The 22,583-nt window shown below is 40.3% G+C and overlaps 2 protein-coding genes across 2 annotated transcripts; both read right to left on the reverse strand.

The window, feature by feature from the left end:
- Window positions 1–1,916: 1,916 nt before the first annotated feature.
- tmem245 (transmembrane protein 245) lies at window positions 1,917–16,074 on the reverse strand. The gene is made up of 17 exons (XM_035672404.1): window positions 15,415–16,074; window positions 13,272–13,389; window positions 12,524–12,619; window positions 11,942–12,049; window positions 11,302–11,505; window positions 11,049–11,218; window positions 7,250–7,354; window positions 7,078–7,160; window positions 6,867–6,957; window positions 6,674–6,772; window positions 6,438–6,566; window positions 6,000–6,122; window positions 5,596–5,741; window positions 5,393–5,493; window positions 5,113–5,287; window positions 3,581–3,775; window positions 1,917–3,489 (listed from the first exon to the last, which is right to left on the reverse strand). Exons 1-17 carry the CDS (start codon window positions 16,012–16,014, stop codon window positions 3,441–3,443), a joined length of 2,592 nt encoding a protein of 863 aa, XP_035528297.1. The 5' UTR covers window positions 16,015–16,074; the 3' UTR covers window positions 1,917–3,440.
- A 1,448-nt stretch (window positions 16,075–17,522) lies between these two features.
- On the reverse strand, window positions 17,523–21,328 carry LOC118336144 (DOMON domain-containing protein FRRS1L). Its single transcript, XM_035672731.1, is given in 6 exon segments — window positions 17,523–18,393; window positions 18,480–18,541; window positions 18,543–18,724; window positions 19,974–20,112; window positions 20,338–20,422; window positions 20,777–21,328. Coding segments are annotated over 6 exon segments (843 nt in total). The 5' UTR covers window positions 20,982–21,328; the 3' UTR covers window positions 17,523–18,223.
- Window positions 21,329–22,583: the final 1,255 nt, after the last annotated feature.

The following is a 22,583-nucleotide window of genomic DNA, read 5'->3' on the forward strand; positions in this document are numbered from 1 at the left end:
GAATCAGACTGCGGCCCGGAGGGAAGCTCCACGAAAAGACGGAATATTGAAGTGTGTTCAGAGGAACAGAGTGAATTTATAAACTTGGAATTGTGTCCATCTAATTTGGTTGTTTTTTATTTTGTTTTATTGATCCTTGTTTGTGAAAATGAGCCTTGATTTTATTATTAAGCTGCTGCGCTAAATCTATAATTTAGACTCCTCTTTGGCTGAGTGGAACTGGTCGTATGTTGAATGTTTTCTCACAAGGAAAGAAGTAAAATTATTACAATAATCAGCAGTTATTACTTCATAATACCAGTAAGTATTACCTAATAATAATATATATACACATCTACAAATGATGTATAGTATTATTGACAATAGTACTGATGCAATATATGTAAGAAGGAGAAGAAAGAAATGGGTCATGAAGAAAGTATTGCTTTGACTGAACTAATTTAGTTTTGACCTGTTCAAAGGAGGTTTTATCTTGTTTTACAGGCTGTTACATTAACCAGCAGGTTTTATAAGCCACAGAGCTCATTTTAAACTGAACCTGAGACAGCGGCCGGCAGCAGCATCGTCCATGTGGAGCTTTAACTGAGGTTAATAAGATGTATTATTTTCTGGTTGGTTTCTTTTTTCTTTCTAGGAATTGAATAAAGTCTCTATGGTTTTTTTTTTAACAATAAGATCTCCTTTGCTTTTTTGCAGATTATCAGTATGTGTGATCAGACTGTGGTTTAATTCGGCATGAGCTCTCAGGTAGGAAGGTTTTTCTGGACTTTGAGCTTTCACATCTAGTTGTAACACTGGTTACTCTTAGCGTTAACTATAAACTTGATAGTTACTGTATTAAAACTACCTTTGGGTCGTGGGTAAAGCAAGAGCACTGTTCCCAGAACATTTCAAACTGCAGTCTCATGCAGTCCACATAGTTTTTTTTTGTTCTGTAGCATAGTTTCTGCAGTACAACATTAGATATCCTACATTTTCTGGTGCCCCACATTCAGCACTGACGCTGTATATAGATCAAAAAGACTTGCCATTTGAGAATAAAGTACTTTAAATTTTAGTTGGGAACAACTTAATTATAAAACTAAAAATATTTAATGACTAATATCAGAAAAGCCTGAAAGTACTTCCACACGTATTTAACAACTTTGATTTGAACATTAGAAATATTTAATCTTGTGGCCAACGTGATTGTTGATTAGTTTACTGGGGACTTCATTTGAAAGGTGCCTGGTTTTACCGGCAGCCGTACTTTTTTTTTTAATGGATTTGATATTTATTCAGTCCATCTGTACACAGCCTCGCTGACACATTGACAATCTGTAAAGCCTTCACAGAACAGATGACACCGTCTGACTCAACACACACAAACACAGACGGAAGTGTTAACTTTTATTTATCCAGGCGGAGTTAGATTTTTTTTTTTCTCAGTTTGCAGCCGATTTTATATTCACACAGTTTAACATAATCCCACCTGGAAGCTTCCCAGTACAACCCAGTCCTCCAGACCAACCTGTTTGGTGTTTGTTATGACAGTGACAATGGCCACATTTCTCTTCAAACAAATAATCCCTGAACATTTGCCTGTTCAAATCTCTCACATTGGGATTGTTAGGAAAGAAAGTAAGCAAAGCAAGTTTAACAGTAGGGACAATAAGTGCGGTTTTCACTAGCATTATTAGCTAAGTTTTTATGTCCAGTCGGGGAAATTTATCAGACTGATAGAGTATCCTGCCCCAGCCACTTTATTCATAAATTATTTTCCCTTGTCAGTCACAATAATGTCATCTCCACCTCTGCTTGTGGTGAAATGTCACTGTATCCTGAACAGTGCAACACAAGTAGGGCACCACAACCTTATACTAACACTAAAAGGTATTTTCCATTTTATAAATTAATAAAACACCAAACAAATCCACTGCAGTTTAAATGATTTTTATTGTGTCAGTGCATATCCAGTAATAAAACAGTACCGAATTAAAATTACAGTAATTTAGTTAAACAGTAAAACTGTTGCTAAACCACACACTTGTTCCAACACAGAACACATCACAGCCCTCCCTCCCTCAGGCAGCTAACACAGTAGCCATGTTTGATCAATGTGTCACATTACACACACAATGCATCTCGTTTATTAAAGCTTTAAGCAATGTAAACTACTTTGTACTCTGTTCAGAAAAGTGCTCCGACTGTAGTTTAAGTATGGAGTGAGTAAGTGCAGGGGTTTATAAGGTGAGTCAAAAAAATATAAAGACATCCCTAACGGATTTAAGGTTTGGTCAAAAAACTACTGACGAGATCATGGGATGGGGATGACAGTCACAGTCTTGAAAGTTCTCACAGAAATACTCAGTCCATCTTGTCAATATCAAGATATTCTGAGTGTAAACGTGCTTCAATACTGACAGATCAGCCAAGCGTGTTAGAAATGAAAAGCTTACTTGCATGTATGTATGTGCACTCACAGTGTGTTTGAAAAACAAAAGGTTAAAAATAAATTAAAAATGTAAAAACAGAATCCCTCAGTAATCTTCTGATGACGGATTCAGACCAAATTCCCTGAAAGCAGGACATCTAATCTGATCCACAGATCCACGTCATCAGTCTAAACCTTGCAGCCAATAAAAAAAGAATAAACAGAGACTATGCTATGATTCAACTGTACAAAAAGTGAAACAGTGGTAACAAAGCCTGGTCCAGGTGAGCAGGAGTGTGAGTCTTTGTCAAAGCAGATATCTAGTGTTGCAAACTATGACTGAAATGTGAATAACACATTCAACTATAAAGCAGTCATCAACTCCTTCTCTTGGGCCAGGCAGTGAGAACTTCTATGTTCAGTTCATCTTCACACAAACCAGCCTTCACTACAAACTCTACTTGAGCCTCCATGAGGAGAGAGGTAGGGAGTACAATTACTGCAAGACCACATACCGTAGCTTACGGCCGGGGTGTGCAGGGTGGAAATCGGGGGATTTGTAGATATAAAATATATCATCTTACAATTCACCACAAACTACACGATACAGTAGGTTTAGGCATTTTTAAACATTACAAAGTCAATTTAGGCACTGAGTACTGAGAGATGATGTGATTAGCATCAAGGTCTCCGCCATTCATAATCGTAAAGCCCAATGTGCAGTCGTTGGTCCGTGTTTGGGATCAGGATGAACGCTCGCATCTGTAGTTTTAGGGTCTTGAGTGAGAGCAGCTGGTGCCATTTTGCTCAGAGAAACAGCTGTGGTAAGCAGACAGCATCACGGGTGACCAGCCCTTATGTCGCCATCTCTTCTTGGTCGGGGTGGGAGGGGTGGGCGCGCAGCCGACTCCTGGAGAGCCGGGCAGCTTAGGGAAAAGCCTTGAGGGAGGAGAGCGCTTCCCCTGAGGAATATCAGCCAATAGGAAACCAGATGGACATGTTCACAGGAACACACCCTCTTGCTCTCTCACTCACTGGTCTTCTTCAGGACAGAGGGGGTGGAGTCTGCGAAGTTCCTGAGAGCAACAAGCAAGAGGACAGTGACGGTATGGTTGAAAAAGAGTCTGAGGATTTTAATCAGCTTTCTGTTTCAGATTTGATCTTTACCTGATGGGGTGGAGCGGCCAGCTGGACTGCACCGGTGTTGGCAGTGCAGAGCTGGGGCTCATCAGCATGGCACTGTAGATGTTGGCTGCAACTACCAGGATGCAGAGGAGGATGGGCCCGATGATGGCGCCCTCCAGACCCAGATAGTACGCTCCTCCTGCCACCGCCAAACCTGTCAGATACGGATGGCCACCCCTGAGACACAAAGAAAACAGATCAACACAAAGACATACCTTGAAAATAAAACGTTTGACAAAATACAAAATTATGTAACATAAATGTACAGGTTTTTACATATTTTCCACACACATAATATAAATCGTGATGTATTTTTTTACATTACTCAAAGCACACCAACCATGCATAACATTAACAGTAGAGAGCAACTGAAACACTGCAATTAACCCAAATAGTGAACTCAATAACTGCGGGAAGTTTGTGTAGAATGAGCATTTTGGATGAGCAGATTATATCCTGTGAATATTGCATCAGAGATGAGTTTTCCTGATATTTTTAGCAATTTTCTCTACGTTCTCTCCGTATTATGTATTTTAAACAATCGCACATACTTAATATGCTTCTTTTTTTGACAAATTCAATGTTTTCTTCTCTTTGTTCTATTAGCTCTTTGGTTGATTTAACTGCGTACTTTTGTACAGCAGGCCAAGGCTGTTCAGCAGAGTGAAAGCTCTATGAATATATTTTGCATTGAGGTCTTCACAGTGCCCTTATCCTGTCAGATGTTTTTTTAAATATAAAAAATGTTTTCTTACACCCCTCAAAATCAAGAACACCTTGTGATCCCCAGTGATGTAGACCATTAACACATGCCTTTATAGCAGCTGTGAATTATTGGATTTTAGAATGACAAAGCAGCATCGCAGAGAGATTTGAAGTATGTCCCTGAATGCATCTGCATAACATAACTGCAATAAACATTATCTTTGATATAAAAAATATAAATGCAACTAATACATCTGTGTGGAAAGTGGATTTTAACAGCATCCATTTAATTGACTTTCACACACATACATGAGGATGGAGCCAAACCATAAATGCAAAGTTTGCTTTTGAAAATACCTAATAAGGTAAATGATATGTCATTGGAATTTACTGGACTGTAACAAGGAAAGCAATTTTACTAAATATGTTTTTCCTGTAGTCCGTTTCCTCTCACCTTAAGCTGATCCCAACTAATTCTTTTTGTGACACTAAATTATGAAATGAAGTACTAACCATGCAGAGCAGTGCTACAGGAAACACTACTCAGAGGGGAAACAGACTTCCACACATGGCCGAGATGCCAATAACAGCTGAGATGGAGCATTATCGGCCCGCTGTTGGGTGTTATTTTCCATCTCCAACAGCTGACAGTTTATGAAACTGACTGAGGCAAATGGACACACTGTTTGTACTTACATAGACAATACCATATTCGGATACCAACCAGGCGGTTGGTTTGTTGACATTCGTTGGTCAAATGTGTCAATGCAAACACACAAGCTGGTAACAACGGTGTCACGCACACATACCCCGATATGTCAGAGTAGATAGCTGTATCTACAAAATATGTTGGAAGCAAATGGAAGATCAGCAGCAGCACGGCCTTGACGCCTTCGCCCTGCACCAACCACAGGTCGCACACCGCCGGCACCGCTGCCCAGTAGGTCCCCAGGAACGGCACTGCACCCAGGATGGCAGCCAGGGCTTCGGTCCAGGAAAGAAGGATACAAAGAGTGAGAAAACACTGACTGTGGCTTGGCAGGTGCAGGTATAGTGACAGCCCGATCTGCTGCGAACACACTGACTCACCAGAAGGAATGAAGACAATGTTGATGCCAAAGATGGTGTGAGTGAGCCAAGTATAGAGGCCGTAGAAGCCAGCCATTTTCAGAGAGGCATCGAACACTCCTCTTTAAAACACACAAACACACACACAAGGTCAAAAATAATCATGAGATGTTAAGATTAAATGTCACTGCACCCTTGAGTTGAGTGTTTGTGTGTGTGACTACCTGATGGCCTCTTCTACAGACTGGCCAATGATATTTGAGGAGGGTCCAGGCTGAGAGAGGGGAGTTAGGCTGATGACCCATTTGACAGGTTTGTAGTATTCACCACTGGAGCTCAGAAGGTAGAAGAGCGTGGTCAGAAAAATCACCTGCGTATAAACATGTATGATGAGCAAGTTTGCTGATTCCATTAAAACTAATCGGCATATGTTTTGTTTGTAACTTCCAGATCTCCAAGTGAAAACTGATGATAAATAAAATTATAATCTGAACTATCTAGACCAAGAACACATTCTCTTTTTTTTAAGCAGATGAATAAAAATGCATGTAATGGCTATCATACAAGGTCCATCACCAACCATAAACACCAACCATACACTCAATAGATAGTTTACAGTGTTTATTACCAGACTCAGGACAAAGTTGAGCAGAGCCGTGCCGCTGTGGAATAAGACCGTGAGGGCTGTGGTCGTAGTGGAGAAGAGGAGGCCAACATTTCTACTCATTACCACCCACAGAGACTCCAGGATCTACAAAACAACAAGGCAACAATAAACATGTCATCCACAGGAAAACTGTACACCCCTTTGAGACACACAGTTGTAAATATGTCAACGATTTATGACCTTTGGTTGTTAAAACGACCACTGTAGGCCGACATGCAGCACTCATTCCAGCACCTTTCATCAAGATCTATTCACACATTCTCAGAAATATCAAGACAAACAAATGATGTCGCACCCTCGGGCATGAGCCAAACTTTTTGTGATATTGCAGGTCATGCATGTAAAACAAAACATATGTATACTCATACAGAGGAGAGTGTTAAACACACTCATACTTACAGACAGCAGAGTCTCAATATTTTCCTGCAGGAAGGAGGCGATGTCCTTCCAATCCAGGATGTCACCTAGCCAGCTATTCTGTCTCTGAACCAACTTCTGACCACGGTGGCGTCCTGGGTGGGTCATGTTCTGGAAAAAATGCATTAAATAGTTTGAGAGTATGACATTTCAAGGGGATAAACCTCTCATAAACATCAGGAATTAAATGGACTGGACCTCCACCGTCCTCACACTACCTTTACAAACCAGGACTGGTACAGTCTGTCCCAAAGCTCCAACACCTGTTTCTCAATCACGGCTGTGTGGTTCACCTTGTCTCCTAACATCTTATGTAGCTGCAAAAAAGAGGAAAGAGTCAATGCATAACATACTAATGAAGAATTCAGTGGAGAAATCAATGTGAAATATATAGACGGTAATTATTCTTACCTTTTGTGTTATGTATTCTCTACCGTGTTGATACACATTAGTAGCAGCTGAATTTAGAGCCTTCTGCACCACACGAGCCTCTGGAAGCCAACTAGAGTGCAACAACGTAAGAAAAAGAGAGAAAGTTGTTAAACAGATGAAAAATAATAATAAATAATAAAATAAAGTCTGAAAGAGAAATAGACAATAAAAAGAGAATAAACTGTCATACTTGGCCCATTCTGGATGGTTAGACACAGTCTCGTTGATGAGGTTACTGGTTACGTTGATGATGTGAACACTTTCGTGATGAACCTGGAAAGATAACAGTTACTCTGTTATCCAAGACGATGTCTCAGTACCCATGAACTGTGAAGTCATTTCAAGGAACAAAAAAAAAGTACCATAGCGGTGAGCAGCAGAGCCATGAGCAGGGTCCCTGTGACCAGGAGGAAGATGATGAAGATGCTGATGATTTTATCCAGAGATCGCTCCAGCCACACAATCATCTACGTATGTATAGAGGGGAGGAGGAGGAGGAGGAGGAGGACACAGATGGGGGAAAAAAACAGAGGGAGGAGATAAGAGTCAGTACAACTGTGAAGAGGTTGTCAACATACAGTGATCAGACACATGGAGAAACCTGTGTCCCTGTGTCCTTCCCATGTGAAGAAGCCGTTTTGGATCTAAAAGCTGCCCCCGTGGGCCCTGAGAACAGTAAGGTAGTCGGAGTGAACGAACAGCCAAGATATCTTTACACATGCATGCGCACATCCTTACACTTTAACATGGACACATGCAAGTGAAAAACTCAGGCTGTGTGCTTTTGAATGCATGACTCTTCAGTCTGTGTCTTTTATTCTAAAAGTGTCCATCAGTCTCTCAGGCAAAGTTCATTCTGTTGAAAGGTGGCGAAACTCTTAACTCAGGTTTCTCAATGCTCCAAAACTGCATTAACAGCCAACTTATGACAGTTTTAGTCTCCGTTTGTATGTGTGTGTTAATGTCACAAAAGCCATGTGTTAATATCAAGTAACTGGAGTCAATGGCAAGTTACTGGAAGAGGCTCTGTTAGTGGACACCTTCTTTCTCCCATAAGGCCATGAGATCATGGTTGTCATTATTATTATGACAGTTAAGTTATATTGCTGTAAAGGTCTTCTTACTGCCTTTCAGCTACACAATGTGCTATAGTCCTTAAATCTAGAATAAATGGTTTAATATTCTAGCTGTTATCTGTTGGACTCTTTTCTTGTCAGAGAAATATAGCCTTACCTTACAGAAAAATGATACTTGGCAAGCTAACTGATTAAATCCAATACAGCAAAAAACTGATTAACAAAAAAATGGAAACACCAACATCAGCAAAGACTATCATTTTGAAATAACATCAGAATCAGGCAAGTTACTGTAGTGCAGAGTACTATAATACAACACAAGACCACTAATGAAGTTTAGGCCACACATTCAGTGCAGTATTTACAAACACTGCATTTTAAATGCAGCAAGGGGGAAAAATCATGAATGAAGAACATAATTAATATTACAACCAATTATTTTCAGAAATCTGAACGCCTGAGTGAGATTTTAACTAAGGAACCCAGTGGACACGGTCAACAGACCTCTGGCTGTTAAAACACTGTGGTGCATCTGTAACCATGCCAGGGTTCAAGACCAATAATGCTGGCAGGTTTCTACACTCTCCTATTGTCAACAAATCTCATAACAAGACCAACAATATGTTAGTCCATCTCTCAATCATTTCCAACTTCCAAACTCTGTCTGTTGCACTCAGCCCCAACCTTTGTACCTACTGAAGACCTAAATCTTTAAAAACAGCTCACAAATGTAGTTTATGACTTCAAACAGCTGGGCACTGTAGTTTTTGTCAAATGTTACTCAAACAGGGGTAAATAATGTATTTATTGGGGACTATTTTTAGCCACAGATTCAGTGCAGTAGTTTAGTGAGTATTCATAAAAGCATCATGGTGAATATGGGATCAACTCAAAATACACTACAGTGCCCAGGTACATGCACCCAATGCATTCGTGTTGCTCTATAATGTGTTTTTAATAGTTTTTGAGTAACAATGGAGCTCTGTGGCACACAGACTAGATTTATTTACTGTTGGTTTTGGTCTTTTCATAAGATTTGTAAATAATAATAATAATAATAATAATAATAATAATAATAATAAAAAGGTAGAATATTACTTTGTTCTTTAAGCAAATCCCTTGTCTCTAAAAACTAGAGATTTATGAGGAAACGTCTAACATGCTAATACATGCAGTTCAGGCCTCATACGATAGCACCACAAGTTGTTCTTTAGGGCCATATTGACAAAGTGTTGGGTGTTTCCATTGTTTTGTCCATCCATAGTCCCATTCCCACCCATAAAAGCTCCTGAAGCGTAACCACATCTCTCCAAGGGTTCTCTCTGGGAGATGATGGGCAGCGTTTCTCTTACATCATTATTTAAACCATAGTTAACATCAGGCTTATCCACCAACACTGCCCTCTCCTCCCACTTAGCTCTGCTCTGTCTACATCAGCCATCTCTCCATGCAGCTCATACAAGCCAAAACCTGCCAATCAGACCACAGCAGGGGAAGATACGGACAGGGCTAAGGGGCCAAAGAGTCCCGCCTCCCCGAACGTAGCTTCCTGTCAAAATAAAAGCAGGAAGCAGGAAAGCAGGAACAAACTTATAAGACAGGATGAGAGGGTGATGACAGTGGATGGATAAAGTGCCAGTCCAAGCTACTACAAGGTGTGCTCACGCCTTTACAAACACACCCACATATATACAGGTTATATCTTCATCTCTCGCTTTCGCTCATACACACTATTTCTGTCAGTCTCTCTTTCTCTCAGCACTCTGCTACTCCAAGTCATTACCTGCTTGTTAAGCCAATGCCAGAGCTTGGGGAGGAGACAAAGAGACATTGGGAAGATTATTTTTGGAAAGATCTGTGCAGCAATCATCACATGTACCCGTGCGACAAGAACCCATCGTCTTCGGGCAATGGCAGTGTGGGATGAGGAAGTGAAGCGTGGCAGGCAGAATGTGACTACAGTGTCCAGTCTGTGGACTGGTTATACAGTGGGATGTGATTATAAACACTCACCTCACACACATCTTTTAGTGTAAAAGGTGTCAGCAATGAGGCCATTAGTGTCATTGCATGAAACCTTGCAACCAAGAAATGCAATTCATTTGACCTATCACTGCTTATGAGGTGCGCCACAGTTTTGTGTTGTTTTCAGTGAATCTTTTTGAAGTCCTGTTTGTGTTCCCTTTGTGTTGTGTGTCTGCCATTTGCTGCTGCACACGTAGTGTTCTTTCAGTTTATTGAAGCGTTTTTGCTAGAATCAGCCGCCTGCTGCCTCTTGAAACGACGCAGTGCAAGCAGTGAGAGTGTATCAAGAGTAAAGTTGCGGGCCAAAAACAGAAACAATGCTCTGAAAGAAGCTATAAAGCTCCACAAAGCTGAACTGTGGGATCATTTCGGTAATTCTATACATCTTTAATATAATTTGTGCAGCTTTAACGTTTGTTTTGACTACATTTAAGACTAATATGGTATCTGAAAAATAATTTTTTTCTTAATTATGGTGCAAAAAAAAGTTTTTTTTTTGTTTTGTTTTTTAACCTGAGCTCAGCTGTGTCCAAAATATGAATTAATACATGATTGTATATGTGTTTGTTTTTGAAGGAGATTACATTTACAAAAATATCCTTCTGTACTCATGTAGTCCTGAGGATCAGAAAAGGCACCTATCAGGACAAATGATAAAGAAAGAATTTCACACAATGACCCAACATGATCTTACACTTGTTAGTCAAGGAAATGTCCTAATTGCACACTTCAAACAATGTGAAGAATCCCTTCTTATTAAACAATTCAATACCTCTACATGCAGAACTTCAGAGTTGTTATATACTGCAGAGAATTTAATTTCTGCTGAATTATTTCAATACTTACAGAATATTTTATCCTCTAATCTTTGAACTGCAGATATCCAGCAGACCTGACCTTCAACAGACAGCCCTTGATGGCCTTTAATGTGGACAGTGATGGATATACCATATTGACGGTGTAAAAGAAGATGTGTGTGTTCCTGGATGAGGATGTGTGAAATCAAACATAAGGACAGCGCCGGCACCCGCGGCACCCGGAGATCGGTCAGAGACGTTACCTTAGTGTCGATACGCAGCAGGAACTGAGCCAAGCCTTTGATTGGTCCCGGCAGCAGGGCCTCTTCTCGCTCACGTCCAAGCTTCTCCAGCACCACCCACCACGAGGTGAGAGTCCGCTCCGCGAAGCCCTTCAGGCCAAAGTGGACCACCAGCTTCTTCAGCACCCACACTAAAGCATCAATGCAACATCAGTCTGAGTTCAGCACCATCTGAGAAGAAGCATGTGAAAGGGAGTGTGCATGTGTGTGTTACCAGCCACGGGGATAGGCAGCAGTTGTAGGATCCAGAGGTTGAGCCAGACCTGAACCAGTACAATGGCCCAGACCAGCAGAATAAAGTAGATATCACTGGCTCTGTGGGAGCTTTTCTCTCTCTGGAAGAGGCCGGCTGGTAATGAACGAGACCCCCGAGGGAACCCAGGCGTGGCAGGAAGGGGGCCCAGAGATTGTACCCCATCTTTAAAGGAGATAAGGGCACAGAGGAAGCATATAAGAGGAAGAGAAACACAGAATAAAGAAACAAGGAGGGACAGTGGTTTGGTTTACCAACCACAATGACTAAATTGTGAAGCCAGAACAGAAGTGTCTTGAGCTGCAGTTCCTCTAATCATGAGTCCGAAACATGTTGACTGTCTAGAATAAAAACTCTACTTTTTTTTTCTGCGACTTAATAGTGAATTTGACTACTTCTTATGTTCTTATGTGTATCTCTGTGTGAAACACTTAGGGCTTTTTGCTTTAGGAACCATTATAGCTGTTGACGGCTTATCCCAAATCTCCACCCACCTTACTCTAGTAAGATGGAAGCAAATCCAAAAACAAGGTCACAGAGTAACTACCTCCACGTTATATCACAGCTTACAAATTGTATCAAAATGAAAAATGAATCTTACCGGTAGTACAGTTTTCAGAGGGCTCACTTTTCACCTGAATGTTGCTACAGGAGATCGCCATGTAAATAGTGTTAGCAGCGAATGACAACACCTGCCCTGACAGCTCCCCTGCGGCGAGAGAGAGAGACAGAAGACAACAGTAACACAACAAGGCAGACGGGTACACTCCAGAGCAAAAAGCAACACACTCCTGTGTGTGTTTGTGTGTGCTAATGGTCTAATAGCTATAAACATGTCTGTTTGTCTATTGTTTAAGGGATCCAAGATAAATATAAGCTGATTTGCACATTTTGACTTTTAAAGCAATAGTTCAACATTTTGGGAAATACACTTATTTGCTTTATTACAAAGAAGAAGATTGATACCACCCTCTTGTCTGTACAGTTAATATAAAGCTACAGCCAGTAGCTTAGCATAAACACTGTAAACAGTGGGAAACAGGTAGCCTAGCTTTGTGTGAAGGTAACAAAAGCCACCTGTGCCAGCTACTCTAAAGCTCACAAATTAAGCTGATGGGGGGCAGAAGGGTAAATGCAAATGTGTGTGTGTGTGTGTGTGTGTGTGTGTGTCATAAATGTTCACCTCTGCCAGGGACAGGTGGTTTCTCTTGGGAGCCCACGATGATGAGGATAACCACAACCACAAATATGGGCACTCTCCACGAGCCGGCCAGAGACACTAAAAACAGATCCAGAAATCAGGATGATGAATATGTAGGTCTAATATGTAGGTTGACTGCCTGATATCTTATTACATTGCTGGATATTTCTTGGCAAAAATGTCGACTTCTGGTGCACTACTGCAGCTGAAACACATTCCTGGATAAGTTTTTCCATAAAACTATAAAACATATTAGGACCAAGTAATTACTGAGATAATATTGATCGTACGGTAACATTTTAATGCAGGCACACGCCAAAACGGAGAATAGTTTCTCAGATTTGCTCACAGCCATATAAAACCCTGCTACTTGCTCTCTCAGTCACTTTTAACATTTCACGCATGAAGGTCAACACCTTTTTTCAGCACGCCTTAAGTGTGCTATAAATACTGGAGACTTCCTCATCTTACGATGTAACTCTGCATGCGCTCAGTCTAATGGCCTAGTGGACCTGTAGAGACAGAGCCTTATCTTAACTAGAAAATGATTTCTGCCCCTCGCCTTTGGAAAAACACAGCGTTTATCGCCGTTCTCTGAACCCTGCTTAGAGCCACCTGCGTAAAGTTGAAGAAATATTCCCTGAGGCAAAGAGGAAGTTTGCATGAAAGTAAGAAAATGACAATTGACATGTCTAAGCAGGCTTCCCATTCTCCCCACACACACACTCACCGATGTAGAAGAGCAGGACGGCCCAGACAGGAAGAGCCAGAGCCCTGAGGTAGCGCTCTGTGTGAGGACTCCATTTGAAACAAACCGTCAAGAAGTAGCCAAAGACCACAGTGCACACCTGAGAGGCAAAATGATAAAAATACAAATAAATAGAGGGGATGTTATGGTGTTGATGCTTCGACATACTGTATTGTTTCAAAATCCACTTGCCTTGTTGCAGAATTTATTCATTTCCTAACTGAGTTTAAAGAATGTGGTCAGTGTTTGTGGTGTATACTCATAAAGAAGGGCTCAGCTATAATTCAATATCATTGTCCAATTCCAGCCGCTTGTATCAATCATTTTGTAATATCTTTTTATAGAAAATGTTGGTGTCCAAATTAATGATTGCAAGCTGAATTTAATTAGAAGCAAACACTGTTCGCGTCAGTATTTGACAACCTGGGAATGAGAACAGGCAGGAACAGAACCGGAGGAGCTAAGGTGGTTGCAAAACTCTTCAGTCCCCATCTAGAGCCAGTGTTTGGTTTGTTGGTTTGTTAGTTCCTACTAAACGTAACACGCTGCACCTTTAATTTATTAGTCGATCGACAGTTAATATTAGTCATCAGTCAGTCAAAGAAACACCTTTGGACACCTTTTTTCATTAATTAATCAAGAAAATAATCTGCATATTAACTCAATAATGTAAATAGTCACTAGCTGCTGTCTCAAATACATAACAGTTGAACACAGCTCATTGTACTGAACATAGCACAAACACATACCAGCCAACCAGCGCTCTGAAGATTAATGAAGAGATTAACTGTCAACAAAACCACATCAGACAGTAACTCAACTCTAAATGTCATCAGTGTAAAAAGACAAAACAACCTGAACTGTTGCACATTTCAACAACACTTAAGGACCTTGAAGCGATCAACCTGTACTTTTCAGTTGACCGACAGACTACAGAAGAAACTATCTGTCCGTTTGGTGAGAAAAGCATGAAATAAGAAGCTCCAGTCTGTAATCAGCTGGTCACAAAGGTCTCGGTTCCACACAAAGACGTCTTTTTCAATGTAATTTAATATAATGTCCTCCACCCTATTTACAGACAATGACCCTGTGTCAGTCTTTCTCTATCATTTAGAGAAAGGACAGGCTGTCTGTGGAGGAACATTTAATGCAATTTGAATCTAGTCAAAGCCAGGCTGGACTCGGGCCCCTGGAGCTGTTTTGGAATAATAAGGTATTGATCGACCAGACATTGGAATTGCAGGAAATTAGATCAGCCGAGATACAAGTTTAGACATATATTAAAAGAAAAATATTTTCCCCTTTGAGGTTAATGGAATAACACTTTATAAGATGCATTCAAAAGGAAACGTAATTCATACATTTTGCTGCTATTTGTCATTCTGCAACCCTTTTAATTCAGTTTTATACGTTTATCAGCTATTGATTATCATTAATGGAATTATGTTTGGGTGATCATATTATTCTGAACTCATTTTATGTTCATTTACTCCACTCCTTTTTCTCAGTTACTCATTTGAGCTATAAAAATGTTAAATAATAGTGATAAAGTCCAATCACAATTTTCAAAAATGTACGTTTTCCTATTTAAATTGTCTGTTTTAGACGACCAAAACCAAAATATATTTAATTTGCTATCATAGAAGAGCGAAAACCAGCAGATGTTCACAGTGGAGACTGGGAACCAGTGAACATTGGGCATTTTTACTCAAAAATACATATACAGCCTACATGCCAGAAAATCCATTTATCACTATTATTATTATCACTTGTGACTTTAAATGTTTAATTCTACTGTCATATTTAATTATTGTGTATTATTGTGTATTGTTGTGTGTTGTCCTAGATGCCAATGGTGAAATTACATTTTATGTAAATTTAATGTTAAGAATATAACAGTGGTTCTTTGCAGAAATGTTCTTTTTCATAAATTTTCCAAACAGTAATATAATCAATACTGAACGATATTCTTATTAATATTGTGATACTGTTTGTTAATATTACCCAGCTCCACTCTGAGCCCGTGTAGGATGACCCAGCTGACCCCAGTGGCATCCACACACAGAGGGTCTTCTGTCATCAGCACAGAGGGAGTGTACCCAGTTGTCACTGTCCATTCACTCACCCACACAGTGTGGAAACAGTCCAGCGCGGCCCCGATGATCCCACAGACGTGCTCGAGGATCACCTGCATGCCGATGACGCTCCAGAAAAGGTAGAGGAAGTAGACCAGCGGCGCCCCGGCCCCGATCACCAGCAGCACCGTGAGCCTCTCCAGAACCAGCTTGCCCATCGCCTCCACCCCGTAGTTCACACACCACACCGGGACCAGCAGGGTCCCCAGCAAGATGGGCGTCCCGGTCTCCTGCAGGCCGCTGAGCCAAGAGCGTCCGAGCCGGGCCAGCGAGTGCTTGAAGGGATGGAGGAAGGTGCCGCAGAGCACTGCCCACAGCAGCGGGCGGAGGAAGGCCTCCAGGATGAAGTAGACCAGGACAGCGGCTCCGCAGCAGATAGCCACGAAGATCATCGCCCCCGTGTTGTAGAAGGCCTGCTTGATGTTTTTGTCAAACTTGAGGGACGAGGGTTGGGTTAGCAGCTGGCTCACCATCCCGACGGCCGGCTGCACACTCTCGGAGAAAGAGACGAAGTGAGGCCGCTCACAGTGAGGGCTCTCCGGGGAAGAGACGGCGGCAGGCTCCGGCGCCGAGTCCTCCTCGTCTGCCATGTTCTCCGATTCCGCCTCAGTTATTACCCGTATTACCCCGACGGTCCCACCGCGTGAGGAAGGAAAACATGTGACGTAGCACTAACGAAATGCCCAAGCGCACTATGGGCAATGAAGTACCCTTAAAAAAACAAAAAAAAACACGCTTCCTGTAGTTTTTATTTTTATTTTCATATCATATAATTCTCAGTTTTCATGTTTATTTTGGTGTTTTGTTTGTTGTATAGTTATTACTATTTATTATTAATATTATTATTATTATTAATATTATTATTATTATTAATTGTTATTATTATTATTATTATTAATAATAATAATAATAATAATATAATAATGATGATGATAATAATATTTTTTTAATAATCATAGTGGCCATCAGAAGAACACGCGTCGTGTAGCCTATTTCATTTTTATTTTCATATCATTCTCAGTTTTTTGTTTATTTTGGTGTTTTGATTGTTGTTGTACAGTTATTACTATTCCTTATTAAATATTATTATTATTCATATTTCTGTCATTTGTTTTATTTTTTATTTTGTATTCTTGTAATCTTTTTATGTTTTGTTTACTGTTATTACTATTTCTTAATATCTTAATTAATTCGTTTTTTTTAAATATTTAATTTGATTAAACAAATAATTTATTTTAATGTTTGGTGCTGTATAATGTTTTAAATATATTATTAAAAATGTGTACTATTTTTCATGTCAGACTTTGGTGCCCCACAGTGGTAGTATTCAAAAAGGACATGGTGGAGGACAGCAATGCACATCATGTATGCCATTAGGACAATTTAAAAGACGCTATATCACTTTTTTTTTAAATACTGAGATCCTGCATCCTGCCGACTTTTATAGAAAAAAATGATTTTTTAAGAAATCTTTTAGAATAATGACTTAACAGCTGATTTAGAGTTGCATCCACTATTTAAAATTAAGATATATTTTATTAAATGGTCTTATTTCATATATAAATGTTACAAAAAATGTGAGCATGGAAGAAAGGTTAAATATATTATACTATGTTAATTTTATTTAATTCATAATTTATGGCATATGTGACTTTTTATATTTTACCTACACTAAAAAAATGTTTGTTGGAGACAAGACAAAAATTAAAATAGTTTTTAAATTCTAGTGCTTGGGGTAGTCACCCTGGAAGACTATTTCCACCTAAATTTAAAGAAGATTCTTTTTGTTGTTGTTGTGCATACTGTTTCTTTCTTTAAAATGTATTGACAATAAACACAACGATCGCAGATGTTTCAGTAGGAGGTTTTAACGTATCCATCCATTTTTAATACAGGTCAAAAGGCTACAATAACAGCATGGGGGGAAATTAGTCCATGTCCAAACAAACGTCTTTAGTCCACAGTTTGCTCCTGTTCAGTGTGTTATTGCTTGTGTAGGCAATAGTAACTCATGTAGCAGTCTCTCTCTGTCTGTTAAACACAGTCACACTGTGGTTGAGAAATGGGGAAAAGATCTTAAAAGGAAATTAGGAAACAGTGAGATGAGAAGAGTTTATGAGTGCCAAACATAAACATTAGAAAAAGTAATTCAAATCTTTCACATTGTAAACATACTGTAGACAATCCCTGGGAAACTATATTTTGTGATAGTCCGAACGATCAAATAAACCCTCTTTTTTGTCTTGTTTTTGCAAAGGATGACATCTATATAAACATAACAGGGTAAACGGACGGGAAGAGTGTGTGCAAACAGCTGTGAGCTGCTTCCTTTGTCCGAAGAAAACATTTGTGTTTAAGCCAAGTTCAACATGAGGCACTGTCTTCCCATCACCAGTGAACAGTGGGTTTTTGTAACCATCGCCAGATTTCCAGTGCATGCAGTATTTAGAAGACTTGTGAGGTTTATTTATTTGCATGTGTTTTTTTAAATACTTGGAAGCTATCATAAATACTCAGAATAACAGGCCTATTTATACTATAACACTACTCTTTTAACAGACCTCTTGTTTTGTACTGACACCAGTACATGACACCTCTACAATATAGGTTTAATACTGTCAAGATCCTCTGTATGATGTTCAGAGTAATGAATATATACTCTCTATCATGTTTAATATACCTAATACAGTGTCTCTTTGTGCAAAGCGCACACTTTAAAGTGGCATCAGACAAAATTTTTTATTGCTACTTCATCTTCTCTTCCCTGTTTTTTCCCACTATGAGTTCTGCTGCGTGTCATTATGGCGTTCCCATTAGTAAATAGAAGGTGAGGGCTACAATAAGCAGTAAGCAGAGGGGAGAATTGAAGGTCTGGTAAGCTGTAGAAGGCATGAAGATGTCCTCATACTTGTAGATACTGATCATGTGGTCGCTGACCGGACTGTCGATGTCATGCCTCGTAATGGAACCTGTTGAAAAAAGTAAGACGACGTAAGATGTCATGGAAGACCTAAAAAAAAGACAGCTGAATTGATGCTTAAGCTTGATCAATCACCTTGTATTGCAGGTCCCCATGCAAACAGGTAATACCATGACAGGTGTAAAGCCACAAGTGTTCTCTCTTGGGACGTATAACGGACGCTTGAACCGGCAGGTCACCCGGTTGCTCTCAAAAATGCCCTCTTCGTCCCGAGCCGGGTTCCTCTTTATTTCCTTTGCCCACTGGCCGACGTTGTAGAAGTGATGAATCCGCACACGTCCGTTGTCGTCATGGACACAGCCCATGACGTCGTCTCCTCCCTGAGAAAATAGGAGGGAGAATCTGATTCAAAATACAAAATATAGTAAGTAGGGACAGACAGGAATACAATATTGCTTCATGTATGGGAAACTCCAGTTTTCTGCCAAAGAACTGTCACACAATGAGGAGTTAGATGAGACTGGAGACATATTTTGACACAGCAACTGATACTCATTATAATGCACATCAGCGCTACATGTCAGTTTTCTATTTTAGTCCTGTAGGAATAGACAATATAGGAAATATAGACAACAATAAATGGAAAATCCTCTTTAATATTGATATACTCTGGTTCACCATATCAACTGGAAGACTGTCTATGTCCATCATTACAATAAACTGCATGTCAGCTGGATGTCTAACTCATCTTCAGCTAGGAGATAAGTTCATTCTTGAAAAAGGGACACCAGGTTTATACATAAATAGTGTATCATTAAATGTTCTATATACTTTACAGTATAAAGCTTTTTTTAAATGTATGCCAAACAGAAATGAAGAGCAGACAATAAACACATTTTAACAAATCAATGTGTTGGAGTTTAGATTATGGGCCTTACATTTTTTCTCAGCAGTGTCTTTATTGATTTTCACAACAACTTAACAGTTTTCTATTTATACCACACATACCAGCTATGTAGTAAAATCTCTACACAGACACAAAAGAATACAAGACGCATGAACAAAGGATTTAGTGAGAGGCAGTTTCCCCTAAAGGTTTCTTGACTTGGTGCCACAATCATGTTTCTTACAATGGGATTTTTCGTCTGCTCTTTTTAAGCTCACTGTTTAACAATACAAACATTTATTTGCAATGTTTCGGTACTAGACCTCCATCAGGCCAGCGGTTTATTATTATGTTCACGATGATGAACCATCCCACTCCTATGCACCTGGCCTCATGAAATAGATGTGTGGAATTGTGTCTATTTCCAACATTAGCCACATACAAGCAAATGGGAAGAGGTAAACTCAATAGGTGGCCCTCCATCTGCCTCCATAGGGGGGCATCCTCCTCTGTGAAACAGACCATCAGTATTCTCAACTGCCCAATAACACCAGAGAGGACTGCATCTCACTCCTCCATCACAGGGTATGGGCCTTACATTTGCAGTAACTTAGTCTGACACATAAAAGTACAATAAGCTGTTGTATAAAATACCACAAATATGCAATGTGTTGTCCCAGAATAAACGCAGGAATATCTTAACAAAGTCTCAACAGTCAGAGAGGTCAGCTGCAGCTACTCACCATTTTCTTGTCAGAGGAGAAACCTACGGCCACCCAGCCGTCTGTGTCCGCACTCATCTCATACTCCACATCTGTCCCGATGCGGCGATAACTCAGAAAGTAGTCACACGTCTCAGCATCACACCCTGGCTTCCCATATCTGAAAATAGACAAATAAATATAAACACTCACAGTCACTCAGTTTAAAGGCACTATACAGATCACTTTTTTAAATGAATTTCACCCAGGTTTCAGAGGACAGTGCTGGTGCAAGTTAGGGTCCAGTTTTCTTTAGTCAGACAACAGCATCTAGGATAAAGCAGCCCGGGGGAATACACTGGAGCTCTGAGAGTGAGAGCTGGCAAAAGATGCATCTTTCTCTAACCTTATGCAGCCTTTGGTTACTCCACAGTCGCTGACTTTGATCTTGGCAAAGGGATCCACTGGTGGGGCGGTGGGGAACGGATAACCTGCAAAATGCAAAATCAGCACTCTGTTGGTTCCACACACAAGACACTCAAAGGGCCAACTAGGGGGAGGCCATCTGCACTCTGTGTGTGTGTGTGAGTGAGGAAGAGGGGGGTGGGCAGCTACCATCGGGGAGCTGGCCCGGGTGCTGAAAGGCCTTGCACAGTGGACACAGGTTGGATGCAAGACAAAATAAACAGCTGATGTTCAGCATCTCCGCACAGTCTCTGATTATTACTCTTATGCTGTATGTCTGTATTGTGCTTGTGCGTAATGTTGTTAAGTTTGTTTATTGCGCACTACATGTAAACTAAATCCACCAACTGGTCACCTTCAGTAGCCAACAATGCACGTACCGTCATCGGACAGATATCTGGACTCCAGGAACTCGGAGGCGAAGGTGCTGTAGGAGTCCTTGTGCGGCTCCTGGTGTCCCGGCTCTCCGTGCTCCCCGTGACCGGCCCGGAGTGCTCCCTCGTCGGTGGGGCTCGGCGCGACCCCCCACCATCCGCTCTGGATCAGCAGCACCAGCAGCTGCACGAGCCTCCGCAGGAAAATCATGGCCAAATAACGTCAGCAAAGGGCAGCGATAATGAAAGAAAACGACTACACCAACTTGAAATCAAACCGGATCCTCATCTTTGTTTGAATTTCGGTATCTTCGCAGGTACCCATCGCAGCGTCACCAGAAATCATCTCGGCATCCTAATTGCCTGTTTGGTTGTTCATTGGCAGGGATGCGGGGGGGGATTCAGCGCCGATGAATGCGTGATTCTTAGGCTAATCCAACCCCCAAATTACCCAGATTTGTAACCTGATCGTCTAATTCAGCTACACGCCCATAATCCTCTTTGTTGTCCGAATCTAGATGCCTACTAGAGGTCATTAATCTTTACATATTTTTTCAGTCGGAGTATTGGCCGGATGAATGGTTTCGCCCGGCCTTCCTCTCTTCTTCCTCTCCAGTCAATCACAGTAACGTCCAATGAGGAGCCGCTACGTCCTGTTATCAGGATCAATCAATTGGGGATTAGGCCCCATAGTCACAGATAGAAAGAAAGGTATTTCCAAAGCAATTTTACACTCAGTAATTCGGAGATTTTGGGGGAAATGGATCGGATCCCATCAACAACAAAGAAGTCAGACTAACAAAATGATGAATAAACTCAGATAAATCAGAGCGAGATTATGATTGGTTGGAAATACTATTATTGTCATATAATATCCAAAGCCTGAATTTTAGTTGCACTGACACCAAATAGGTTGAAAAAAATACTTTGGATTCTTCATATCTTTCTTTTCTGTAGATTTTATCTTAAATATGTAATGGCTCTTTCCACACTGACAATAATAAAATACAGAAAAAATATTAATAATTGAATTATAAAATACTGAAAATGCTAAAAACCTAGAAAATACCCACCATGATTTTAATTGTTAATTTCTTTGCTTATATTATTTCTTACTATGAAAATCCCACAACAGTCTAATAGTGTGTGTATTTTTAAGAGTCTGAATCTAGATGCAATTTAAAAATGTATAGAGGATTGTGAGCGTGTCATTTATTTTATATTGTGCAACTCAGCTGTAATTTCTAAAACTGGTTCCTGTCCCTGTTTAGAAACACTAAAGGGGACCCTACTGGTGAATTTCTAAATTCATACACAGTTTGTAGACAGACATGATTGTGTGAATGGATGAAAATGCACCTTTTCTGCTAAACAAAAATGTATCTGTTCTCAGACACATCCTTGAACTCTTACTCCATCCTGTCTTTTTCCGTGGTTGTACACAGTTCTGCCACTTGATGGTGATATAAAGCCACAGTTTGAACTTCAGGTTAAGGTGGTTTATAGGGAGCTTCTTCTTGGGCTCTTTTTCACTTTTACTTTTCTTCAATTTGTACCAGATAACTCAATTAACTGGTGAAGTGCAGTATGTAATATCTTGGATTTGGACTGTGGATTAAATAAACAACTCTTCAACTCTTTTATTTTACCTTCTCACAGTGAAGCAACAAAGTTTTACCTACATACTTGTAAAGACTTCAACTGGCCAGCTGATGAAATCCTGGTAAATTATGAGTGTACTATTTATTCTCCACAGTTCAGAGATACAGTAGAAATCTGTAGCATCTGTCACCATTTGATACATTACTACTTT

Source organism: Morone saxatilis, unplaced genomic scaffold (genome assembly GCF_004916995.1).
Source record: "Morone saxatilis isolate NCDOM2014 unplaced genomic scaffold, NCSU_SB_2.0 Contig24, whole genome shotgun sequence".
Classification (NCBI taxonomy): Eukaryota; Metazoa; Chordata; class Actinopteri; family Moronidae; genus Morone; species Morone saxatilis.

What these genes read in the sequence shown, in the direction of transcription:
- tmem245 (XM_035672404.1), bottom strand. Translation starts at nt 16,014, where the DNA reads ATGGCAGACGAGGAGGACTCGGCGCCGGAGCCTGCCGCCGTCTCTTCC. An exon ending in ACCACCTGTCCCTGGCAGAG is followed by an intron (nt 12,050 to 12,523) that starts GTGAACATTTAT and finishes CTCTCGCCGCAG; the next exon opens with GGGAGCTGTCAGGGCAGGTG. An exon ending in GAGAATACATAACACAAAAG is followed by an intron (nt 6,773 to 6,866) that starts GTAAGAATAATT and finishes TCTTTTTTGCAG; the next exon opens with CTACATAAGATGTTAGGAGA.